The sequence below is a fragment of the Pongo pygmaeus genome, chromosome 4 (assembly GCF_028885625.2).
Source record: "Pongo pygmaeus isolate AG05252 chromosome 4, NHGRI_mPonPyg2-v2.0_pri, whole genome shotgun sequence".
Taxonomy (NCBI): domain Eukaryota; kingdom Metazoa; phylum Chordata; class Mammalia; order Primates; family Hominidae; genus Pongo; species Pongo pygmaeus.
The window spans coordinates 80,832,517-80,855,628 of NC_072377.2; the positions used below are offsets into that span (position 1 = coordinate 80,832,517).

The 23,112-nt window shown below is 40.9% G+C and overlaps 1 protein-coding gene across 3 annotated transcripts in view; it reads left to right on the forward strand.

The window, feature by feature from the left end:
- Positions 1 to 395: 395 nt before the first annotated feature.
- Positions 396 to 23,112, forward strand: part of PDE8B (phosphodiesterase 8B) — a 256,055-nt gene continuing 233,338 nt past the window's right edge. For all 3 annotated transcript variants that reach the window (XM_063664925.1, XM_063664927.1, XM_063664928.1), the window contains exon 1: positions 396 to 578. In XM_063664925.1, coding sequence (XP_063520995.1) covers positions 543 to 578 — 36 coding nt within the window. In that variant the 5' untranslated portion in view covers positions 396 to 542. The remainder of the gene's footprint in view (positions 579 to 23,112) is intronic.

The window sequence follows — 23,112 nt, forward strand, 5'->3', positions numbered from 1 at the left end:
ATTACATATAATGTGTTATATATGTATAGAGACCAATATCTCTAACTTGAAAATCTCTTTAAAATCATAGTGTATATGATTGTGAGTTGAGGGCTGCAGGCAAATCTGATCTTTCAGCGTTTTCCTGGGGGTAAAGGCCCAACGAGAGGAAAGTGGAGACCTGTAAAGGGGGTGTTGGGAATCCGAATCCTGAGTCCCAAGAAAGGCTCCAGGTTTGGCAGCTCCAGCGAGGCTGGACTTCCCTCGAGGGGCCGGGAAGGTGTTGCCCAGAGCGGAGCAGCTCAGCGGGCTCAAAGTCTGGGCTCCACACCCCGGGAGGGGCGCTAGGACCCAGGCACCCGCCGGCCTGGGGACGCGTCTGGAAAGTGAAGGCGCGGAGGCTCAGGCTCGCTGCCAGAGTCCCACGGAGCAACCAGAGCCTTCACGTGGGCACGAGGCCCGGGGAGTGGGGTGCAGGGTGCGCCAGGCCGGTGCCCTCTGTGCGGGGCTAAGGCGCCAGACACGGGCACCACCACGGCGCCCAGGAGCCGCCCGCCGCCGGCATGGACCAGCTGTACTGCCCACCGAGTGCGCGCCAGGTGAGCCCCCCAGCGCGGGGGACCGCGCAGCCCTCGGCCGCCCCCTCACACCTGGGCACCCGGCCGCTGGCACAAGCCCAGAGCCGGTTCCAGGGCCCCCTTTCAGACACCCAGGTGCTAGGGTGGCTTTTTTCTTTTCTTTTCGCCCTTAGTCCCTGCGTGTCCTAGTGCCAACTACCTCCTTCCTTTCCAGGCGGGAAGCACCTCGAGCGTCTAGTGTAACCGTCAGGTTTATTATTCCCAATAATAATTGACCACAGACAGCCGCCGTTTGCGTCCACCTGGCGCTTCTCAGCAGGAGCTGGACCTGTTTCTCCGTCGGGCCGGGCTCCGCGGGCTCCTGTTGCGCCTGGTGTTTTCCACGCTTCCCCGGCGCGGGACGGTGGGGCCCCTGCATTCCTCCTCGTGCTTCCAGTGGCTGCAAAGCTGCCTCCCCTTCTGAGTAGTGAGTCCCCGGCAGCCCCAGCCTGGGGTGTGTACACGCGCGCGTGTGTGTGTGTGTGTGTGTGTTTGCGCGCGCACCTCAGTGCCTAGCTCCAGCGCTCGGGACTGTGCGATGGGCACCCACCCCTACCGCTACCCCTACCCCTACCCCAACCTCCACCGCCACCACCATCCCCACCCTCACCCTTGCACTAAGTTCTAGGGACAACGGTAGCTGGGTGAATAGACGGAGCGTGGACTAAACCACCCGCCTCATCCCCTGTGGGAAGGGATGTTTGGAGGTGGAGCGAAGCAAAGCAAGAGATGGAACGTGTGTACAAAGAAGGGTCCCACGCTGCGGGGTCGCAGGAAAGTGCGCGGGAGAACAGCCTGTGGTAGGGACGGACGCTTAGTGCAAGGGGGAAGCTGCGCAGGCGGCGCTGCCACTCTGAACTTGGGGGTGTTCCGCTAGGCGTTCAGAGTGTCCTCTGAAATGCACCTAGTTACAGAATCAAAGTAGCTGTGCTCCTGAGGACTGTTGGGAGAGGTGAGGCTTGCAGCAGCCTTTACAAAAGCTTGGCTAGAAGCCTTGAACCGTCCACAGGCTCCTCTATACCCTCAAGACTAGCTGTGCCCATCCATTCTGCTTCTGACTCAATCTGACACCAGTTGACCCGTCCCCAGGTTGCCAGCTCCAGAAAAACACTGCTGGCGGCGAGGTGTGAGTTACTAGGACTGTAAGACCTCTGCAGTTGAGCGGTGGTTATTTGCCCAGTCTGCCTTCCATGGACGGTCGGTCGGGAGGTCAGGCTGGCTGGGGGCGTGCTGGCTCTGATAGTTACAGGTGCTTCTGTCTGAACCTGAAGTTGGACGTGCAGTGCTAACCTAGAAGAGAGAGTTCCTCCAAACTGTGTGTTGGGCGACAATCAACGAAAACATTTACACAAGGTCCCCGGGGGAGGCGAGGGCCAGAGGACCCGCCCTCTCGGATTTTATAACCCGGCAGTTAGCATTGCCAGTTCTACTTGATTGCCCTCTTGACCTTGAATAAGTTATTTTAACTTTGTAGAGGTTCGGTTTTCCAAGAAGCAAAAACAGAAGAATGACAATTCATCAGCAGTGGCAAGAGCATGGATTGGGAGGCCAGGGAGTTGGATTCCAAGCTCAGTGGTACCACTGACCAGTTGTGAAACTCTGGGCAAGCCGTACAACCTGTCCTGGCCTCAGCTGCCAGGAAGGCTCAGAGCCTTTAATTCTGGATTCCACTCTGGCAGTAATCTGCCAGACTTAGCCTGTGAATGCTCACTAGTTCTTTGCAGTCTTGTTACAGATTGTACTTGGTTCCAAAGAGCGTTTATGGACGGAAGAGATACTAGATCAGTGGGTGAATTGAATTTTAATTCCAATCTGTTTATAGGGCTACACAAATCATTCAGGCTTAAAGATCGGTGGAAGTAAGCCTGACTGGTTTAGTTAATGCTTAGAATGCACTGGGAAGGATCTCACATAGAAAGTCCTGGTAAAGTTCGAGCTTGGTTATATAACCCTGGAAGACATCCTTTCTGTGCATTTGAAAGATTCCAGCCACAACCTCCCTGTTACATGCATGAGTAGAGGGGAAACCCCAGACTGACCCCTCAGTGGAAGACAGCCCAGTGTCTTGCAGAGCTCATGGAGGCCCCTTACATTATATCCGATAAACAACTGACTTACCTGGGAATGACTCAGTTAATATCAACTTCTCAGAAAAGCAGCTTATCAGTTTGGTAATGAAACAGTGAAATTGTCTTTAAAAGCTGTATTAAATATTGGACGCCTAATTGCCAGAGCTTATTGAGATAAGCACTACTTTCTTTTTTTTTTTTACTTTATATACACATCTTATTTTTATTTATGGAGAATTAGTTAATAAACACATTTTAAATTCAATATATTGTGTATTTGCTTTTTTAATAACACTGCTCTTTAGCTTTTTAATTTAGCTTCAGGAAGGGAAATAAGCAGGATGACAATTTTTTTTACTAGATAATTATTATAAGAGATTAAAAAGCCACAAAGAACCTTGTTTCTTCAGGTTTTCAGAGATGAATATCAACATAATGGTGAAAATTTTATAAGTACTTAGGCGCTAGGCATTGGACTAAGCTCTTTATGTAAACACTCTCATGTAATCCTATCAACACCTTCTGAAGGACATGCTATTATTATTATTATAATTATTATTATTTTGAGACAGAGTCTTGCTCTGTTGTCCAGGCTGTAGTACAGTGGTGCGATCTTGGCTCACTGCAACCTCTGCCTCCCAGGTTCAAGTGATTCTCCTGCCTTAGCCTCCCGAGTAGTTGGGGCTACAGGTGCGCACCACCACACCTGGCTAATTTTTGTATTTTTAGTAGAGACAGGGTTTCATCATGTTGGTCAGGCTAGTCTCGAACTCCTGACCTCATGATCCGCCTGCCTCGGCCTCCCAAAGTGCTGGGATTACAGGCATGAGCCACCGTGCCTGGGTGCTACTATTTCTTTCAGTTTTACAAATGAGAGAGCTGAGGCTTCTCATCTGAGATGACACAGCTAGTAGGTGGTGGAGCTGAACCAGCCAGCTGGGTGTATTTACAATGATCCAAGCGACATTCAAGAAGGAAGAAAAGGGGAGGGCAAAAAGTGCCTACTAAGTGTCAGATGCTTTATACACCTCAGTGCATAGAGATTTAAAAATATTTTATGAGTGATAATTTTCTTTTTCTACTTGGACTGTCTTGCTTTTATCAATATGATCTGGGTGTCTTTTCATGTCAGCAAAGAGATTGACTCCTTTATTTTTAACTATGTAGGCTTGAGAGCAGATGGGTAAACCGTAATTTATTTAACCAATCCCTGTGAATGGGCATTTGGATTATTTCTCAGCTTTCACAGTCACATACAGTACTTGCGAAAGATCACACAGTGGATCTATTTATTTATATATTTCTGCATACCTGTTTAGATATTTCTGGTGAATCTTTTCCTGGGGTGGAATTATTATGTGAAAGATCATGGTTACTATTTAAATACATCCTTTTTTTTTTTTTTTTAAACAGAATCTCCCTCTGTTGCCCAGGCTAGAGGGGAGTAGTGCCTTATTGGGTCACTGCAGGCTTGACCTCCCCATCCAAGCAGCCCTCCTGCCTTAGCATCCCGATTAGCTGGGACTATAGGCATGCGCCACCGTGCCCAGCTAATTTTTTAATTATTGTAGAGACAGAGTCTCGCTGTGTTGCCCCAGCTGGTCTCAAACTCCTAAGTTCACGTGATCCTCCCACCTCAGCCTCCCAAAGTGCTGGGATTACAGGTGTGAGCCACCGTGCTGGCCAGATATACACTTTTAAATACATACTGCTAACTTGCCTTCCCCAAATGAAATGTAATTTCTGATTTGGGGTCCAATTCTTCCACTAACATGTTTTTGGACTTCTGATAAATCATTTAATCTGAGAGGGTCTCAGATGTATTATCTAGAAACTATGGATGGTAGGACTTGCTGGTTGCCAAGGTCTTTTCCAACAGTAAGGGTCTGCAAATATGTGCAGTTAGAGGTCACACAAATGAAACTGTCCATATTTGACCATTTTTTGCCTACAAAAACAACAACTTAGTATGATTTTATCTAATATCACATGAATTCCTGAAATATCTGTTTTTGGTACCCTGGGTTTTCTGAGTAGCTTTGTGTGTGGGAAGTGGCTAGGCTATGCTGCAGTCACAAATCAACCCTGAAACCTCAGTAGCATAAAAAATAGAAGGAGGCTGGGCATGGTGGCTCACACCTATAATCCCAGCACTTTAGGGGGCTGAGGCAGGAGGATTGTTTGAAGCCAGTTTGAGACCACCTTAGACAACATAGTGAGACCCTTTAAATTTTTTAAAATAAAAATAAAAATAAAATAATAAAATAAAATAAAAATGAAAAATAAAATATAAAGATTTATTTATCACTCACATTTTATGTCCAAAGCAGGTTAGCAAAGTGCCCTGCTCCACAGAGGCACTCAGGGCACCACGCTATCAGAGCTCTGCCATCTTGTAACTGCAATATCTAGAACATGCAGTCTTGATGGTCCTATGGCAGGGGAGGAAACAGAGACAGTGGAGAATCAACACCTGCTTGTAAATGCCTTGACTCAGAAATGAAGCATATTTCTTGTATTTACAGTCTTTTAGTAAGAACTAGTCACACAGACCTCAACCTGATGCATGGAGACAAGGAAATGCTTTTCGGTGTGTCCAGAAAGAGAAAATGGTAAATACATAGCACTCTGTATTAGTTTGCTAGAGCTGCCATAATAAAGTACTAAAGACTGATAGCTCACACAACAGAGACTGGCTTCCTTATACTTTTGGAGGCTAAAAGCCTCGGAACTATAAGGTATCAGCAGCATTGGTTAATTCTGAGGACCTCTCTTCTTGGCTTGTAGACGGTCATCTTTTCCCTCTGTCTTCATAAGGTCTTCCCTCTGTGCGTCTATGTCCTAATCTCTTCTTACAAAGACACCAGTCATATTGGATTAGGAGCCATGTTAAAGACCTCATTTAAAATTAATTCCTCTTTAAAGACTCTATCTCCAAATACAGTTACATTCTGAGGTACTGGGAGTTAGGACTTCAACCTAAGAATTGTGTTGAACACAATTCAGCCCATAACACATTGTCTCTGTCAGACAGCACATCCTGAGGTGCAGTCATGCTGTTTTCATTGGAGGGGGCCAGTAGGTTACTGAGCCATGTTATGGAGTCATCTTCCTCTTCACCTCACATCCATCTCCTCCTGCCCCCCCCCGCACCCCCCCACCCCCGCCATTTCCTAACCCAAAACTGTTATTTTTCTGAATTCCTTGGGTAATATTTAAAGGGGCCCAATGTTACCACTTACATCAAGCAAACTTTCATTGATGGCATTGACTGTAATGTGAAGCAGGGTGGCTGTGGGTTAGAGATGGGAAACCTAGGGGTTAGGAGCACCAACTCTGAAGCAGACTGCCTGGGTGCTAATCCCAGCTCAATTGCTTGCCAGTAGCATTCCTCATCTGTCAAATGGGAATAGTAATACTTCCCTTGCAGGGTTATTGTCCTGATTAAATGAGATAATCTATGTAAAGTGGTTGGTACAGACTAGGTGTCAAAAATGGTGACTATTATTATTTGCAGCTTCAGAAGCTCACGGAGCCCTTCATACCCAGTGTCCTGCATTCCAGCCTGTGTCCCAGCATCACAGACAACCCAGAGGCTCTGCCACACAAGCTCCCAGGGCTTCCCTGGCGTGCCCAGGAAGCATGTATTTGTTAGTATGGCAGTAATTGCATTACCACTTTAAAGCTCCAACAGCCTACGCATATTAAAGTCATAGGTTCCTAATTAGATTGTACAGCCAAAAGGAACACAAGAGACTATCCCCTTAAATAGACCCTTAAAATTATTATCCTTGTTACAGTTAAGACAATGAGAGTTGGCAGTTAAATTGATTTGGAAAAGCAGCATTTCAGTTTTTCTAAGAGGCACTCTCTTCCTCTCCCATTTTAATGACCCTGGATTCAGGATGTGTTAATACCTGAGAGTTAGGCCTGGAAACTTTTCCCATTGACCTGCCTGGGAAGATGACTGCAGACTTACCTTCTCATGCCATCTTTTTCTTGGAAACACAGCAGTTAGATTGCTCTGTACCTGGGCTGAATTATCTGTCTTGATTATTGCAAAACTATTGATTCCTGAGACTGCATTAGGATTGGAAGAGCTATGAGTTGCCTAGTGGCCTTGGGCCTCCATGATTGGAGCAAGAAAGAATCCAGAAGGAAACCAAAGCAGTGGTTTCTCCTGGGCAGGATGAACCACACTCTTCATCTTTGGCAACTATGTGCACCATAGTGTGCAGAGGGGAGGCCAAGACTCTGCAACTGTGGGTAGTTGCTGGGCCTTCCTATGAGATAGCAGATACTATGCAAACTGTGTTTCTCATTCTGTTTCCTACTAGAAAGCTAAATAAAGGCAGTGATAGATTAAAACCTATTGTGTCTTGTGAATTGATTACAAGTCTGAATCTGCGATCACTACTGCTGGTGGGACAGCTTCTTATAAATTGCTGTCAGCCAGGCAGTGGTTGTAATGGATTTGTCTATGAATGTGTACACAGTGTACACAGTTTCAGCTTTTCATGTTTTTAACATTTGTTGAAGTAGGTGCATGGTTGATAATACATGTGTTTAGTTTAATTGCTGGCTAAGATGACTTCACAAAGTTTACACTATGATTTGGCCTTGACACAAAAGTTATTGTTTATACAGGGAGTCAAGGAAATAGAGCATGGGGATAAATTTGATATTGATGAGGCAAATATTTGGCATTGGAGGGATGATGCAATTTCAGTTTTGTTTTGCTTGTTTGTTTTGCAAAGTAGCAGCCAAGTGCTTTTAAGGAAGAAAAGATACCCACAAGTACCTACAGCTAGATTTATGTTTCAATATTGAGAGATGTGCAAAGGGGTTACCTCTTACATGTCAAGTAACTAAACTGAAGCCAGGAGATATAGCCTAATCTATAGATGAAAAAAAAAAAAAATCAAAGCAGTGAGCGGCCAGTGGGAGCAATTTTCATATCTTGTAGGACTGTCATTGTTTGATGGGCAGCATTCTTTTCTTAGTGATACATAAAGTGATGGCACTCCCTACAATTAGTGGTATTTTAGACTTGATGAAATATGGCAAAAATGGCAAAGAGGGGACTAGAATCCAGAACTTCTATCTCTCAAGCAGTCTACTTTCTCCTACCCATACCAAGGTGTGCATACCCTGACCCTGGTGTTATCTGACTCCAGCCCTGGTTTTCATCTTCGAAAGAATTTTTAAACTTTTCCCTAGAAGATTAAGACAATTACACTGAGGCATAAATAAATGAAAAAGCAACCATCTAGCATACGTGGCCAGCCAATATTCTCCATTGTAAATATTACTCCTTCTGAGTGAAACTTATGAAGGGTGTTACTAAGGTCAGGACATTACTAAGAAAGTAAGTGACTTAATAAATGTATTTATCACAAGCTCTTTATCATTGTATACATGTTTAAGAGGCCATGGCTGATTAAAGAGTAGGAAAACACGACTTCTCTAGGGTTTTAGCATCTATTTTCTAGTTCCAGTTAGTATTAAAAAATAAATGCAAGACCATCTTTGTTGGAATAGCATGCAATTGAAATAGGAAAATTAACTTGCTCAGAGAGCTTTTAATTAAATCTTTGTTTGAAAACTTCACAAAAGACCCTCTTAGTAACCTAAAAGTACTTTAGAAAGTTGAGGAGTTCTAGATCCTGTCCTGGCTTGCGATGGAATGATATTAGGAAGGTTGAGATGAATAATATTGATACAGGGCTTACTATGAACATCTTTGTCAAACAGCCATTGAACAGCATTCCTGTTTAAAGTGCATCATTTTGCAATACTCATTTTCACGTCTTGAAGAGGAAACACCCAGTTTTATTCCAGAATAGCATTTTCAGGGGGACAATGGCCACTGAAGTATTTTCACAATCTGTCTTTTCTTGGGCAAATTTTTCTGTTTAAGGAAGGGCATTTTGGATCTTTTAATATGGCGTGCACTGGGGGTTCTCAATGTGCTGTCACTCATATCATGAGAATAACTTCTGACGAAAAGACCACAGCTCACCCACTGATCTCTGCAACTGCAGAAAAGATCTCACGGCTGCAAGGATTGTGCAAGAGGAAAATAAGTAGGAAGGTAGGAGTGGGAGGAAATAGTGAAGGGAGTAGAAGGAAGGATAAAGCAGTGTATTTCAACCCTGTGCATCACAACACACAGAGGACAATGTAATGTTGTCTAGGACATTTGAGTCAGTGGACAAGGCTCTGTGTCTGCTCCAAATGCTGAATGGGTGACCTGAAGGCTTAGAGAATCAATATCTTGCTTCTGTACCAGTTCAGCTGGTACTCTGATGAGGAAGTCTGAGGGTAAAGCATAGCCCTCAGTGGGGGAAAGGAGAAGAGGCTGGGGACCACCACATTATCTGCTCCTGCCTGTCTCAAACAACTAGATGGCCTCTTGCTTTGGCCTAGGTGTAGTTGGTCTTCTCTTACTCCCCTAAGCCCTTCCCTGTGCCTTTCTAGGGATTTGCCCAGTCTGCAGGGTTTTTCTCTGCACTACAGCAAGCACTGCTGTCATTCACACCCCCTCTTCCCCAGGCTTGAAATCTGGAAGGCAATGAGAGCTGTGAGCAGCAGGGGAGGACACAGGCGGCCTAGGACCCTTGCTTCCTCCCTCTGACTTGACATCCTTAAAGGACATATTTCCATTATTCATGCAACACATAATTAGTGAGCATCTAATATATGCCAGACAAAGATCTTCTTCTCTTGAGGCTTACCTTCAAGTGTGGGGATAAAGTCAAGAAGGAAAGGAGAGGAGGAGAAGGAGAGGAAAGGGAAGAAGAGGGAGAGGAGAAAGGATGCAAGTGTCAGATGTGGTGAGCACCAGAAAGAAAGATAAAGCAGGAAAGAGCAATAATAACTGTCCAGGATGGGGTGGGGAATATTGCCATATTAAATACATGGTCAGAGAATACCTCCCTGATAAGGTAATATCTGAGCTGAAGCCTGAAGGAAGTGGGGAGTGAGCTACGTGGATATTTGTGAAAGAATATTTCAAGTGGGAGGAATAGTGGGTGCAAAGGCCCTGAAGGAGCATGTCGGCATGCCCATGGTGCAGCAAGGAAGCTGCTGGAGCAGGAGGGAGTGAGCAGGAGGGGCAGCAGGAGCTGAGGGCAGAGAGGTTGTGGAGAGCCAGGCTGCTCAGGGACTGTGGTCAGCTATAAAGACCAGGTCAGATGGGAAGTGGGGGTCTGACAGTTTGTAGGAGGCTCACCCTGGCTGCTTATAGAGAATAGTCTGAGGGGAGCCAGGGGAAGCTAGGAGACCCGCTAGGAGGCCATCAGTCATCCAGGCAAGAGGTTTTGGCAGCTTAGACCAGAATGGTAGCAGTGAAGATGGCAAAAAACGGTCAGTTTCTGAATCAGTTTTGTAAGTGGACCTAACAAGATTTGCAGGCAGATGGAATATGGAGTGAGGAAAAGATCTAGGGTGACGTTAGAATATCTCTAAGGCCCCTTCCAGCACTAACGTGATGTGAGTTGTTATCATCAGCCCATTGGTTGGTCTTGCCACCTGGTGCTTGTCCTTTGCCCATGTTCTTATTAATTCTTCTCCATGAGTTGAGTCAGCTGACCTGGTTGTTATCAAGGGTGATTGTGGTCCGGCTTTGTTCTTGAGTGCCAAAATGCCCTTTGGTTTCCCTGGAGGGGTAAACCTTCCAGGGAGTTCTAAGGCCAGTCCTTGACTGCAACAGTTTAACATGCCATGGTCAAAATAAAGGCTGCTTTCCCTCTGGAAGCCTTTCTTCATAACCAAACTTGGAGTACCACTAAGATAGCTTTAAAGGAGAGGGGTAGATCTAGTTTGTTAGCTGAAAAATATTGCTCTTAATAAATGAATCATAATTAGTGGAAAGATGAGAACCAATGCAGTCATCTGTTGCAGAATTTATTTGATAAATGGGATAATAGAAGAGAAAAAGACGTCTACAGTCTATAGTTTAGCGGCCAGTACTAAGTGAGGCTCAATGAGAAGCCAAGAGAAAGCAATTGCTTCACTGAAATCTGATCTGACACACAGGTGAGTGTGATGGAGGTGCTCCTGTCTCTTCCTTTCACTTGGCCCTGGTAAGGTCTGACTGGTGTCAATCATGGCTTTTACAGACCTAAAAGTTGTGTTCTCCTCATCACTTTGGCTCTAGCACATGAAATGGTTGTGTGAACTGTTGGCCCAGGCCTTCCCTTGCAGAATTAAAACAACCTCTGGTCTCTCAGTATATGCTCTAGGAAAGTTTTAATCGGCTGAAGACAAAGTAGGCCCAAGAATAATATGATTCGTAAGGGATGGTGAATTTATTATCTTATGCTTGGTGGTCCAGTATATCAGTCGGCTTCAGCTACCATAACAAAATACCACACACTGAGTGGCTTAAACAACAGATACTCATTTCCTCACAGTTCAGAAGGTTAGAAGTCCAAGATCAAGGTGCTGTCAGGGTTGGTTTCTGGTGATGCCCTTCTTCCTGGCTGGCACACAGCCACTTTCTTGCTGTGTCCTCACATGGCTTTTTCTCTGTGTGTGTATGGAGAGAGCTCTATGGTGTCTCTTCCTCTTCCCACAAGGATACTGTCCTATTGGATTAGGGCCCCACCTTTATCCTCATTTAACCTTAATTACCTCCCTCAAGGCCCTATCTTCAAATATAGTAGTATTGACACTTAGGACTTCAACTTAGGAATTTTGGGGGACAGACTTCAGTCCATAACATGAGGTAAATGTTGTAAGTTTTTTTAAAAATGAATTTTATTGAAGTATAATATTTGTGTACAATAAAACATATACTTTTCTTTTTTTTTTTGAGACGGAGTCTCACTCTGTTGCCCAGGCTGGAGTGCAGTGGTGTGATCTTGGCTCACTGCAAGCTCTGCCTCCCAGGTTCACACCATTCTCCTGCCTCAGCCTCCCGAGTAGCTGGGACTACAGGTGCCCGCCACCACACCTGGCTAATTTTTTTGTATTTTTAGTAGAGATGGGGTTTCACCGTGTTAGCCAGGATGGTCTCAATCTCCTGACCTCGTGATCCACCCATCTCGGCTTCCCAAAGTGTTGGGATTACAGGCGTGAGCCACCGCACCTGGCCAAAACATATACCTTTTAAAGCAGCGGTCCCCAACCTTTTTGGCACCAGGGACCAACTTTGTGGAAGACAATATTTCCACAGATAGAAGGTGGGGAATTTTTCGGGTTGATTCAAGCACATTACACTTATTGTGCACTTTATTTCTATTATCATTACATTGTAATATATAATGAAATAATTATACAACTCACCATAATGTAGAATCAGTGGGAGCCCTGAGCTTGTTTTCCTGCAATTAGATGGTCCTATCTGGGGGTGATGGGAGACAGTGACAGATCATCAGGCATTAGATTCTCATAAGGAGTGTGCAATCTAGATCCCTTGCATACGCAGCTCACAATAGGGTTCGCACTCCTATGAGAATCTGATGCTGCCACTGATCTGACAGGAGACGGAGTTCAAGTGGTAATGTGAGTGAGGGGCAGTGGCTATAAACAGAGATGAAGCTTTGCTTGCTTGGCCTACTGCTCACCTCCTGCTATGTGGCCCAGTTCCCAACAGGCCATGGACTGGTATGGGTCCATGGCCCAGGGATTGGGGACTCCTATTTTAAAGTGTACAGTTTGATGAGTTTTGACAAAGTAAGTCATCTTGTAATGTGTCCACATAATCACCACCACAGTCTAGATATAGACCAGTTCTATCAGCCTGAGTCATGTGTTCCTTCCCAGCCAATTCCCAACCCCTACAAGAGACCCCAAGTAACCAGCGTCTTCCTTCAATTCCACTAGACTAGAGTTGTCTGTTTTAGAGTTTCATGTCAGTAAAATCATACACATAACCTTTCGTGTCTGTCTTGTTTCACCCAGTATAAGGATTTTGATTCATACGTGTTGTTGTATATATCAGTAGTTTGTCACTTTTCATCTTTGAGTAGAAGTCTATTTTATGGATGTACCACAATTTGTGTATTTATTCACCTACTAATGAACATTTGGGTTGTTTCCAGTTTGGGGCTATTATTTTAAAAGCTACTATGAATGTCCATAGATAAGCCTTTGGCCATTTTCCATTATGTTCTTATTTCTCTTGGGTAAGTGCCTAGAAATGAAATTCCACCTTTCCATGGTAAGTGTATGTTTTTAATAAGAAAATATTAGAGACTGCTGTCCTTAAAAGAGATTGTAGTAATTTACATTCCCATCAGTAATGTATGAGAATTCCAGTTGTTCTATATCTTGCTAACACTTGGTATTGTCAGTCTTTTTCATTTTAGCCATTTTAGTGGCTGTATGCTGGTATCTCATTGTGGTTTTATTTGCATTTCACTGAAGACTAATTGATGCTGAGTCTTTTTTATACGACTACTGACCATTTTTATTTCTTGTATTATGAAGTATCTGCTCTAAATATTTTGCCCAATTTTTAAAATTGGGTTGTTTGACTTCTGATTATTGACTTATAAGACTTTTAAAAATATATTCCAGATACAAGTTATTGGATATATATTTCTCCCAGTCTGTGGCTTGCCTTTTTATTTTCTTGAAGATATCTTTAAAAGAGCAGACTTTCTAACTGGTGTGAGATGGTATCTCATTGTGGTTTTGATTTGCATTTCTTTGATGGCCAGTGATGGTGAGCATTTTTTCATGTGTTTTTTGGCTGCATAAATGTCTTCTTTTGAGAAGTGTCTGTTCATGTCCTTTGCCCACTTTTTGATGGGGTTGTTTGGTTTTTTCTTTTAAATTTATTTGAGTTCATTGTAGATTCTGGATATTAGCCCTTTGTCAGATGAGTAGGTTGCAAAAATTTTCTCCCATTTTGTAGGTTGCCTGTTCACTCTGATGGTAGTTTCTTTTACTGTGCAGAAGCTCTTTAGTTTAATTAGATCCCATTTGTGAATTTTGGCTTTTGTTGCCATTGCTTTTGGTGTTTTAGACATGAAGTCCTTGCCCATGCCTATGTCCTGAATGATAATGCCTAGGTTTTTTTCTGGGGTTTTTATGGTTTTAGGTCTAACGTTTAAGTCTTTAATCCATCTTGAATTAATTTTTGTATAAGGGGTAAGGAAGGGATCCAGTTTCAGCTTTCTACATATGGCTAGCCAGTTTTCCCAGCGGCATTTATTAAATAGGAAATCGTTTCCCCATTGCTTGTTTTTCTCAGGTTTGTCAAAGATCAGATAGTTGTAGATACGCGGCGTTATTTCTGAGGTCTCTGTTCTGTTCCATTGATCTATATCTCTGTTTTGGTACCAGTACCATGCTGTTTTGGTTACTGTAGCCTTGTAGTATAGTTTGAAGTCAGGTAGCGTGATGCCTCCAGCTTTGTTCATTTGGCTTAGGATTGACTTGGCAATGCGGGCTCTTTTTTGGTTCCATATGAACTTTAAAGTAGTTTTTTCCAATTCTGTGAAGAAAATCATTGGTAGCTTGATGGGGATGGCATTGAATCTATAAATTACCTTGGGAAGGATGGCCATTTTCACGATATTGATTCTTCCTACCCATGAGCATGGAATGTTCTTCTATTTGTTTGTATCCTCTTTTATTTCCTTGAGCAGTGGTTTGTAGTTCTCCTTGAAGAGGTCCTTCATGTCCCTTGTAAGTTGGATTCCTAAGTATTTTATTCTCTTTGAAGCAATTGTGAATGGGAGTTCACTCATGATTTGGCTCTCTGTTTGTCTGTTATTGGTGTATAAGAATGCTTGTGATTTTTGTACATTGATTTTGTATCCTGAGACTTTGCTGAAGTTGCTTATCAGCTTAAGGAGATTTTGGGCTGAGACAATGGGGTTTTCTAGATATACAATCATGTCGTCTGCAAACAGGGTCAATTTGACTTCCTCTTTTCCTAATTGAATACCCTTTATTTCTTTCTCATGCCTAATTGCCCTGGCCAGAACTTCCAACACTATGTTGAATAGGAGTGGTGAGAGGGGGCATCCCTGTCTTGTGCCAGTTTTCAAAGGGAATGCTTCCAGTTTTTGCCCATTCAGTATGATATTGGCTGTGGGTTTGTCATAGATAGCTCTTATTATTTTGAGATACGTGCCATCAATACCTAATTTATTGAGAGCTTTTAGCATGAAGCGTTGTTGAATTTTGTCAAAGGCCTTTTCTACATCTATTGATATCATCATGGTTTTTGTCTTTGGTTCTGTTTATATGCTGGATTACATTCTAACTATCCTAAATATATATGCACCCAATACAAGAGCACCCAGATTCATAAAGCAAGTCCTGAGTGACCTACCAAGAGACTTAGACTCCCACACAATAATAATGGGAGACTTTAACACCCCACTGTCAACATTAGACAGATCAACGAGACAGAAAGTTAACAAGGATACCCAGGAATTGAACTCAGCTCCACACCAAGCGGACCTAATAGACATCTACAGAACTCTCCACCCCAAATCAACAGAATATACATTTTTTTCAGCACCACACCACACCTATTCCAAAATTGACCACATAGTTGGAAGTAAAGCTCTCCTCAGCAAATGTAAAAGAACAGAAATTATAACAAACTGTCTCTCAGACCACAGTGCAATCAAACTAGAACTCAGGATTAAGAAACTCACTCAAAACCGCTCAAATACATGGAAACTGAACAACTTACTCCTGAATGACTACGGGTACATAACGAAATGAAGGCAGAAATAAAGATGCTCTTTGAAACCAACGAGAACAAAGACACAACATACCGGAATCTCTGGGACATATTCAAAGCAGTGTGTAGAGGGAAATTTATAGCACTAAATGCCCACAAGAGAAAGCAGGAAAGATCCAAAATTGACACCCTAACATCACAATTAAAAGAACTAGAAAAGCAAGAGCAAACACATTCAAAAGCTAGCAGAAGGCAAGAAATAACCAAAATCATAGCAGAACTGAAGGAAATAGAGACACAAAAAAACCCTTCAAAAAATTAATGAATCCAGTAGCTGGTTTTTTGAAAGGATCAACAAAATTGATAGATCGCTAGCAAGACTAATAAAGAAAAAAAGAGAGAAGAATCAAATAGACGCAATAAAAAATGATAAAGGGGATATCACCACCGATCCCACAGAAATACAAACTACCATCAGAGAATACTACAAACACCTCTATGCAAATAAACTAGAAAATCTAGAAGAAATGGATAAATTCCTTGACATATACACTCTCCCAAGACTAAACCAGGAAGAAGTTGAATCTCTGAATAGACCAATAATAGGATCTGAAATTGTGGCAATAATCAATAGTTTACCAACCAAAAAGAGTCCAGGACCAGATGGATTCACAGCCGAATTCTACCAGAGGTACAAGGAGGAACTGGTACCATTCCTTCTGAAACTATTCCAATCAATAGAAAAAGAGGGAATCCTCCCTAACTCATTTTATGAGGCCAGCATCATCCTGATACCAAAGCCGGGCAGAGACACAACCAAAAGAGAGAATTTTAGACCAATATCCTTGATGAACATTGATGCAAAAATCCTCAATAAAATACTGGCAAACCGAATCCAGCAGCACATCAAAAAGCTTATCCACCATGATCAAGTGGGCTTCATCCCTGGGATGCAAGGAACACTTTTACACTGTTGGTGGGACTGTAAACTAGTTCAACCTTTGTGGAAGTCAGTGTGGCGATACCTCAGGGATCTAGAACTAGAAATACCATTTGACCCAGACATCCCATTACTGGGTATATACCCAAAGGACTATAAATCATGCTGCTATAAAGACACATGCACATGTATGTTTATTGCAGCACTATTCACAATAGCAAAGACTTGGAACCAACCCAAATGTCCAACAATGATAGACTGGATTAAGAAAATGTGACACATATACACCATGGAATACTATGCAGCCATAAAAAATGATGAGTTCATGTCCTTTATAGGGACATGGATGAAATTGGAAATCATCATTCTCAGTAAACTATCGCAAGGACAAAAAACCAAACACCGCATATTCTCACTCATAGGTGGGAATTGAACAATGAGAACACATGGACACAGGAAGGGGAACATCACACTCTGGGGACTGTTGTGGGGTGGGAGGCGAGGGGAGGGATAGCTTTAGGAGATATACCTAATGCTAAATGACAAGTTAATGGGTGCAGCACACCAGCATGGCACATATATACATATGTAACTAACCTGCACATTGTGCACATGTACCCTAAAACTTAAAGTATAATAATAATAAAAGAAAAAAAAAAAAAAAAAGAGCAGACTTTTACATTTTCAATGAATTGTAATTTATCATGTTTTTCTTTTATAGTTCATGCCTTTTACATTCTTTTAAAGAAATCTTTGCCTACCTCAATTTCACAAAGATTTTTTCCTATGTTTACTTCTAGAAGCTTCCTTCTTAAATTCTATGATCCATTTCAAGTTAATATGCATGTATGGTGTAATGTAAGGGTGGAAGGATTTTGTCTCTTTGGTTGTTTTGTTTATGCATTTGGATACTCAGTCATTCCACCACCATTTGTTGAAAAGACTATACTTTCCAAATTAAGTTACTTTGGTACTTTTATTGAAAATTAATTGACCCTATATGCATGGGTCTGTATCTGGACACTATTTTATTCCATTTATCTATTTGTTTGTCCTTATGCCAATACCACTCTGTATTGTTTACTGTGGCTTTGTACTAAATTTTAAAATCAGGCGCTGTGTCTTCTTTGTTCTTTTTCAAAATTCATTTGATTATTCTAGGTCAATTGCATTTCTACATAATTTTTGTACTCGTTTGTCAATTTTTACAGATATAAACCTGTTGGGTTTTGATTGGGATTGTATTGAATCTGTAGATCAATTTAGGGGGAACTGACATCTCAGCAATAAGGAGCTTTCTGATACAAGAACATTGTATATCTCTATTTAATTAGACTTTTAAATTTCTCTATCAGTGCTTTATAGCTTTCAGTGTGAAGGCCTACAGAAAAATTGTATGCTTTTCAACGTTATTGTAAGTAGTATTTTGTATTTCAATTTCCAATGGTTCGTTGCTGGTATATAGAATACAATTGACTTTTGTTTATTGACCTTGTATCCTGTGATTTTATTATACTCACTTATTAGTTCTAGCAGCTGTTTTTGTAGCCTTTAGCATTTTCTATGTGTACAATTATGTTGTCTGTGAATAAACAGAATTCTACTTCCTCTTTCCCAAATTTTATCTTTTACTTCTTTTTCTTGCCTTATTTTATTGGCTAGAGCCCCCAGTGTAGCTTTGGTGATAGTGCACACCTGTGCCTTCTTCCTGATCTTGGGGGAAAGGCATTCAATCTTTTAAGTATGATGCTTACTGTAGGGTTTTTGCATAGGCTTTTTATCAGGTTAAAAAAAGTTTCCTTTCTCGACTAACTTATTGAGGATTCTTATTGTAAATAAGAAGTGAATTGTCAAAAGATTTTATTACATCTATCGAAATGGTGTTTGTTTTTTCCTTTGTTCTTTTACAATGGTGAATCACATTGACTTTTTTATTGTGGTAAAATACCCATAACATAAAATTCAGATTTGTAACAATTTTAAAGTGTACAATTAAGTAGTATTAAGTATGTGCACAATGTTGTGCAACCATCACCCCTATCAAGTTCTGGAATTTTTTTTAATCACTCCAAAAAGAAACCCCATGACCATTCAGCAGTCACTTTACATTCCCCAGCCCCTTGCAAGCACCTGCTCTCTGTCTCTGGATTTGCCTATTCTAGATATTTCATATAAATGGAATCATAATAGTGGCCTTTGTGTCTGGCTTCTTTCACTTAACATTTTTTAAAGGTTCATGCATGTGATAGCATGTATTGGTGCTTCATTTTTTTAAATGGCTGAATAATATTCCATTGTATGGATATACCACATTTTGTTTATTCAGTCATCTGTTGATGAACATTTGGACTACTTCTACCTTTTGACTATTGTAAATAGTGCTGCTATTAAACATTTAATTACAAGTTATTGTTTGAACACCTGTTGTCAGTTCTTTGGGGTATAAGCCTGGGAGTGGAATTGCTGAGTCATATGGTAACTCTCTTGACCTTTTAGGAACTGCCAAACTGTTCTCCACACTGGCGTTATGTTTTAGTTTGTGCTGCTGTAACAGAATACCTGAGGCTGGGTAATTTAAGAGAACAGAAATTTATTTTCTCTCAGTTCAGGAGGCTGGGAACTCCAAGATCAAGGTGCCTGCATCCAGTGAGGGCCTTCTTACTATATACTCCAGAGAAGAGGAAACACATGCCGTCACATGGCAGAAGGCAGAAGGGCAACTGTACAAGAGAGATCGAACTTAGCCTCAAGCCGTTTATATAATGGCATGAATCCATTCATGAGGGCAAATACCTGTCATTAGGCGCCCCCCCACCCCCGCCAATACAGTTGCATTAAGCATCAATTTTCCAACACATGAATTTTGGGGGGATGTGTTCAAGCCACAGCATTCTACCATTTTACTTTCCCAACAGCAATGTTTAAGGGTTGCAGTTTCCCCATATCATTGCCAACACTTTTTTTTTTCAATTATAGCCAGCCTAGCAGATTTGAAGGGACATTTCACTGTAGTTTTGACTTTATTTACATTCATTTTACAGTTGGCCCTTGAACACTGTGGGGGTTAGGGATGCTGACCCCCTGCACAGTAAAAAAAGAAATCAATATATAGCTTTGAACTTCCTAAAAACTTGAGACCAATATCCTATTGTTGACCAGAAGCCTTCCCAATAACAAAAAGTCAATTAACACATATTTTGCACGTTATATATATTATATACTATAGTCTTATGATAAAGTATAGAGAAAAGAAAATGTTATTAAGAAAATCATAAGGGAGAGAAAATATATTTACTATTCATTATGTGAAAGTGGATCACCATAAAGGTCTTCATTCCTGTCATCTTCATGTTGAGTAAACTGAGGAGGAAAAGGAAGAGGAGAGGTGATCTTGTTATCTTAGGGGTGGCAGAGGCAGAAGAAAATCTGCATGTAAGTGGACCCACAAAGTTCAAACCTGTTGTTCAAAGGTCAACTGTAGTTTTCAATTCATTGGAGTTTTGAATTGTATTTCTCTAGTGACAAATGATGTTGAGCGTCTTTTCATGTGCTCTTTGGCCACTTGTATATCTTCTTTGTACAAATGTCTATTCAAGTTCTTTGTCTCTTTTTGAATTGGATTGTTCATTTTTTTATAGTTGAGTTATAAGAGTTTTCTTTTTAGTATACTTTAGTTACTTGACTCTTACCGAATATATGATTTGCAAATATTTTCTCCCATTCTTTGCATTGTGTTGTTACTCTCTTGATAGTGTCATTTGATGCACAAAAACTTTTCAATTTTGATGAAGTCCAATATAGTTTTCCTTTTGTGGCTTGTGCTTTTGGTATCATATTTAAGAAACTATTGTCAAATCCAAGGTCATGAAAATTTGTCTCTGTGTTTTCTTCTAAGAGTTTTATAGTTTTAGCTTTTAAGTTTAGTTTTAACATGTTTTATGGTTAGTTTGTACATGGGATGAGGTAAAAATACAATTTCATTCTTTTGCGCATTGATTGATTTTTGAATGTGAAACTGTGTTTTTGGGATAAAAACCACTTGCTCATGGTGTACTACCTTTTTATTCTATTGCTGGAGGTTTGGTTTGCTCAATTGTGTTAAAGATTTTTGCGTCTATGTTTAGGGGTATTTTTATCTGCACTTTTCCTTTTTTGCAAAATCTTTTTTCCTTGTCTTTGGTATTTGGATAATGCTGGCCTTATAACATGAGCTGTGAAGGGCTTCCTACTGCTCAATTTTATGGAAATGTTTGTGTAGGGTTAGTATTATTTCTTTTTTATATATTTTGTAGACTTCACCTGAGAATGTTTCTAGGATTGGAGTTTTCTTTGTGAGCAGGCTGTTAAACACAAATTCAACTTCTTCAGTAGAGGGAAATCTAGATTTTAAAATATTTCTTCTTGAGTATTTCTTTGGATATTTTTGGATATTTCTAGGGAAATGTCTAAATTGCGAATCTGTTGACATAAATTTGTGTCTAATATTCCCTTATTATTCCTATTAATAGTTTAGGGTCTTGATATCACTAATTGATGTCTTTTATCTTTTTTTATTGACCAGTCTTGCTAGAGGTTTATCTATTGTATTGATCTTTAAAAAAAACTTTTTTTTTTTTTTTGGATTGAGTCTCACTCTTGTCGCGCAGGCTGGAGTGCAGTGGCATGATCTCGGCTCACTTCAACTTTCATCTCCTGGCTCAAGTTATTCTCCTGCCTCACCCTGCCAAGTAGCTGGGATTACAGGCATCCACCACCATGCCTGGCTAATTTTAATTTTTTTTTTTTAGTAGAGTCGGAGTTTCACCATGTTGGACAGGCTGATCTTGAACTCCTGACCTCAAGTGATCCACCCACCTTGGCCTCCTAAAGTGCTGGGAGTACAGGTGTGAGCCACCACATCTTGCCCAGCTTTTTTGTTTATTGCGTTTGTCTATTGTTTACCTATTTACTATGTATTAATTTCTGTTTCTATACTTACCATATCCTTCTTTCTTTTTAGTTTAGATTTAATTTGTTTTTTATTTTTTCCCCTAGTTTCTTAAGGTAGAATCTTATATTATTGGATTTGGACCCACTTTCTGTTCTAATATAAGCTTTCATCCCCTTTATAATTTTTATTGTGTCTCTTTGATTCTTCTCTCTTTTCTTCTTTATTAGTCTGGCTAGCGGTCTATTTTGTTAATCTTTTCAAAAAACCAGCTTCTGGTTAATTAATTAGCATGTCTTTGAGTTCACTGATCTTTTCTTCTGTAGTGTCTAATCTGCTTTTAGTTCCATCCAGTGACCATTTCATTTCGGAACTTGTGTTTTTCATTTCTAGAAGTTCTATTTGATTCTTTTTTTTATATTTTCCATTTCTCTTCTCACAATGCTTATGTTTTTTTTCAATACTCGGACAATAATTATAACAGTTGTTTTGATGTTCTTGTCTGCGAATTTCTGTCATTTCTGTTTCTATTGATTTTCCTTTTGATTATTAGTCACATTTTCCTGCTTCTTGGGATATCCAGTGATTTTGATTATATGCTAGACATTGTGAATGTCTAAGTTTTGTTGTCTTTCTTTAATGAGTGTTGGATTTTGTTTTGGTACACAAGTTAATTTTGGTTCCATTTAATCCTTTCAAGGTTTGTTTTTGAGCTTTTAAAGGTAGGTCCGCAGTATTTTCTCTAGGGATTCTTTAACCTTTTTATTAAGGTATGACCCAACTGGATTCTCTACTGAATGCCCTGAGTGACCAACAAAGACACTCCTTTTTGGCTGGTAGAACTTGGATAGCTCCTAGTTCTGTGTGAGCTCTGTAAACTGTTTGCTTATAGCTTTTCAGTCACTCTCTTTCTAGTCTAAGGAATTTCACCCTACTCGTACATATTTTAGTACCTACTAAACTCTCAAGTGCCCCTCTATGTTTCTTTCATAAGTATTTCCTTCTTTCTGAAATAACTGCCCCATAAATCCCAGCTACAAAAGCCTGTCTGAGCCATGATTTTGGTCTTCTTACATCAACGAAACCACTGTGCTCCGCCTTGAACTCCTTTCCTTCTATGAGACATTGAATTTGCCTCCACGGTGAAAGCTGGGGTAGTCATATTGTATATTCCATCTGTTTCCCTTCTCTCATGAATTATAGTCCTGAGCCACCTATTTTTCAGTGTCTGATAATAGTTATTTCACACATTTTATCTGATTTTCTAGTTGTTAATGGAAGGAGGGTAAATTTGGTCCCTGATTATTCATCAGAAGTCCATGTTGCAAATTTTTATTCATGATCCTATCCAAAAGGTTGCCATTTCTGAAAATGCTGTTCTATTTGAAGATGTCTTCTGGGACATTTTTTTTCTCCATTCTTCTTCTACAACTTAAAACTATGGATATTCCAAATAAATTTGTGAGAACTATACTGCATTGTTTCGGGTTTTTGTTGCAGAATTGTCTGTTTTCCCATAGTGATCCCTATGTCTTATTCATCTTTTCCCACACACCTACTTCAAATAGGGCTAATGTGACTTTTTGATACAGGATTTAGGCTATGAAATGGCTCTCAGACCTTTCCAGGGGAGTTTCTAAGCCCCTTATAGCTGGAGTTCTAAGAACAGCCACTCAAGGCTTGCTTCCACCATTTCTTAAAAGTGAGAATTACTTGTAGATGTGGCATCTCTAACATCGTTGCTTTATACTCACTTGAACATATAGTGGGAAACAGAGGCTATTAAAAATGTAATCAATGTGAAAATTCATGCCATCTGAATCATACGAGTATGTAAGGGACTTGAGTTCCTTACAGAATTTTCTGTAATTTAGTACTTAAAATGACTTACAAATGTATGCACTTCTCTCTCACAAAAGTGTTAG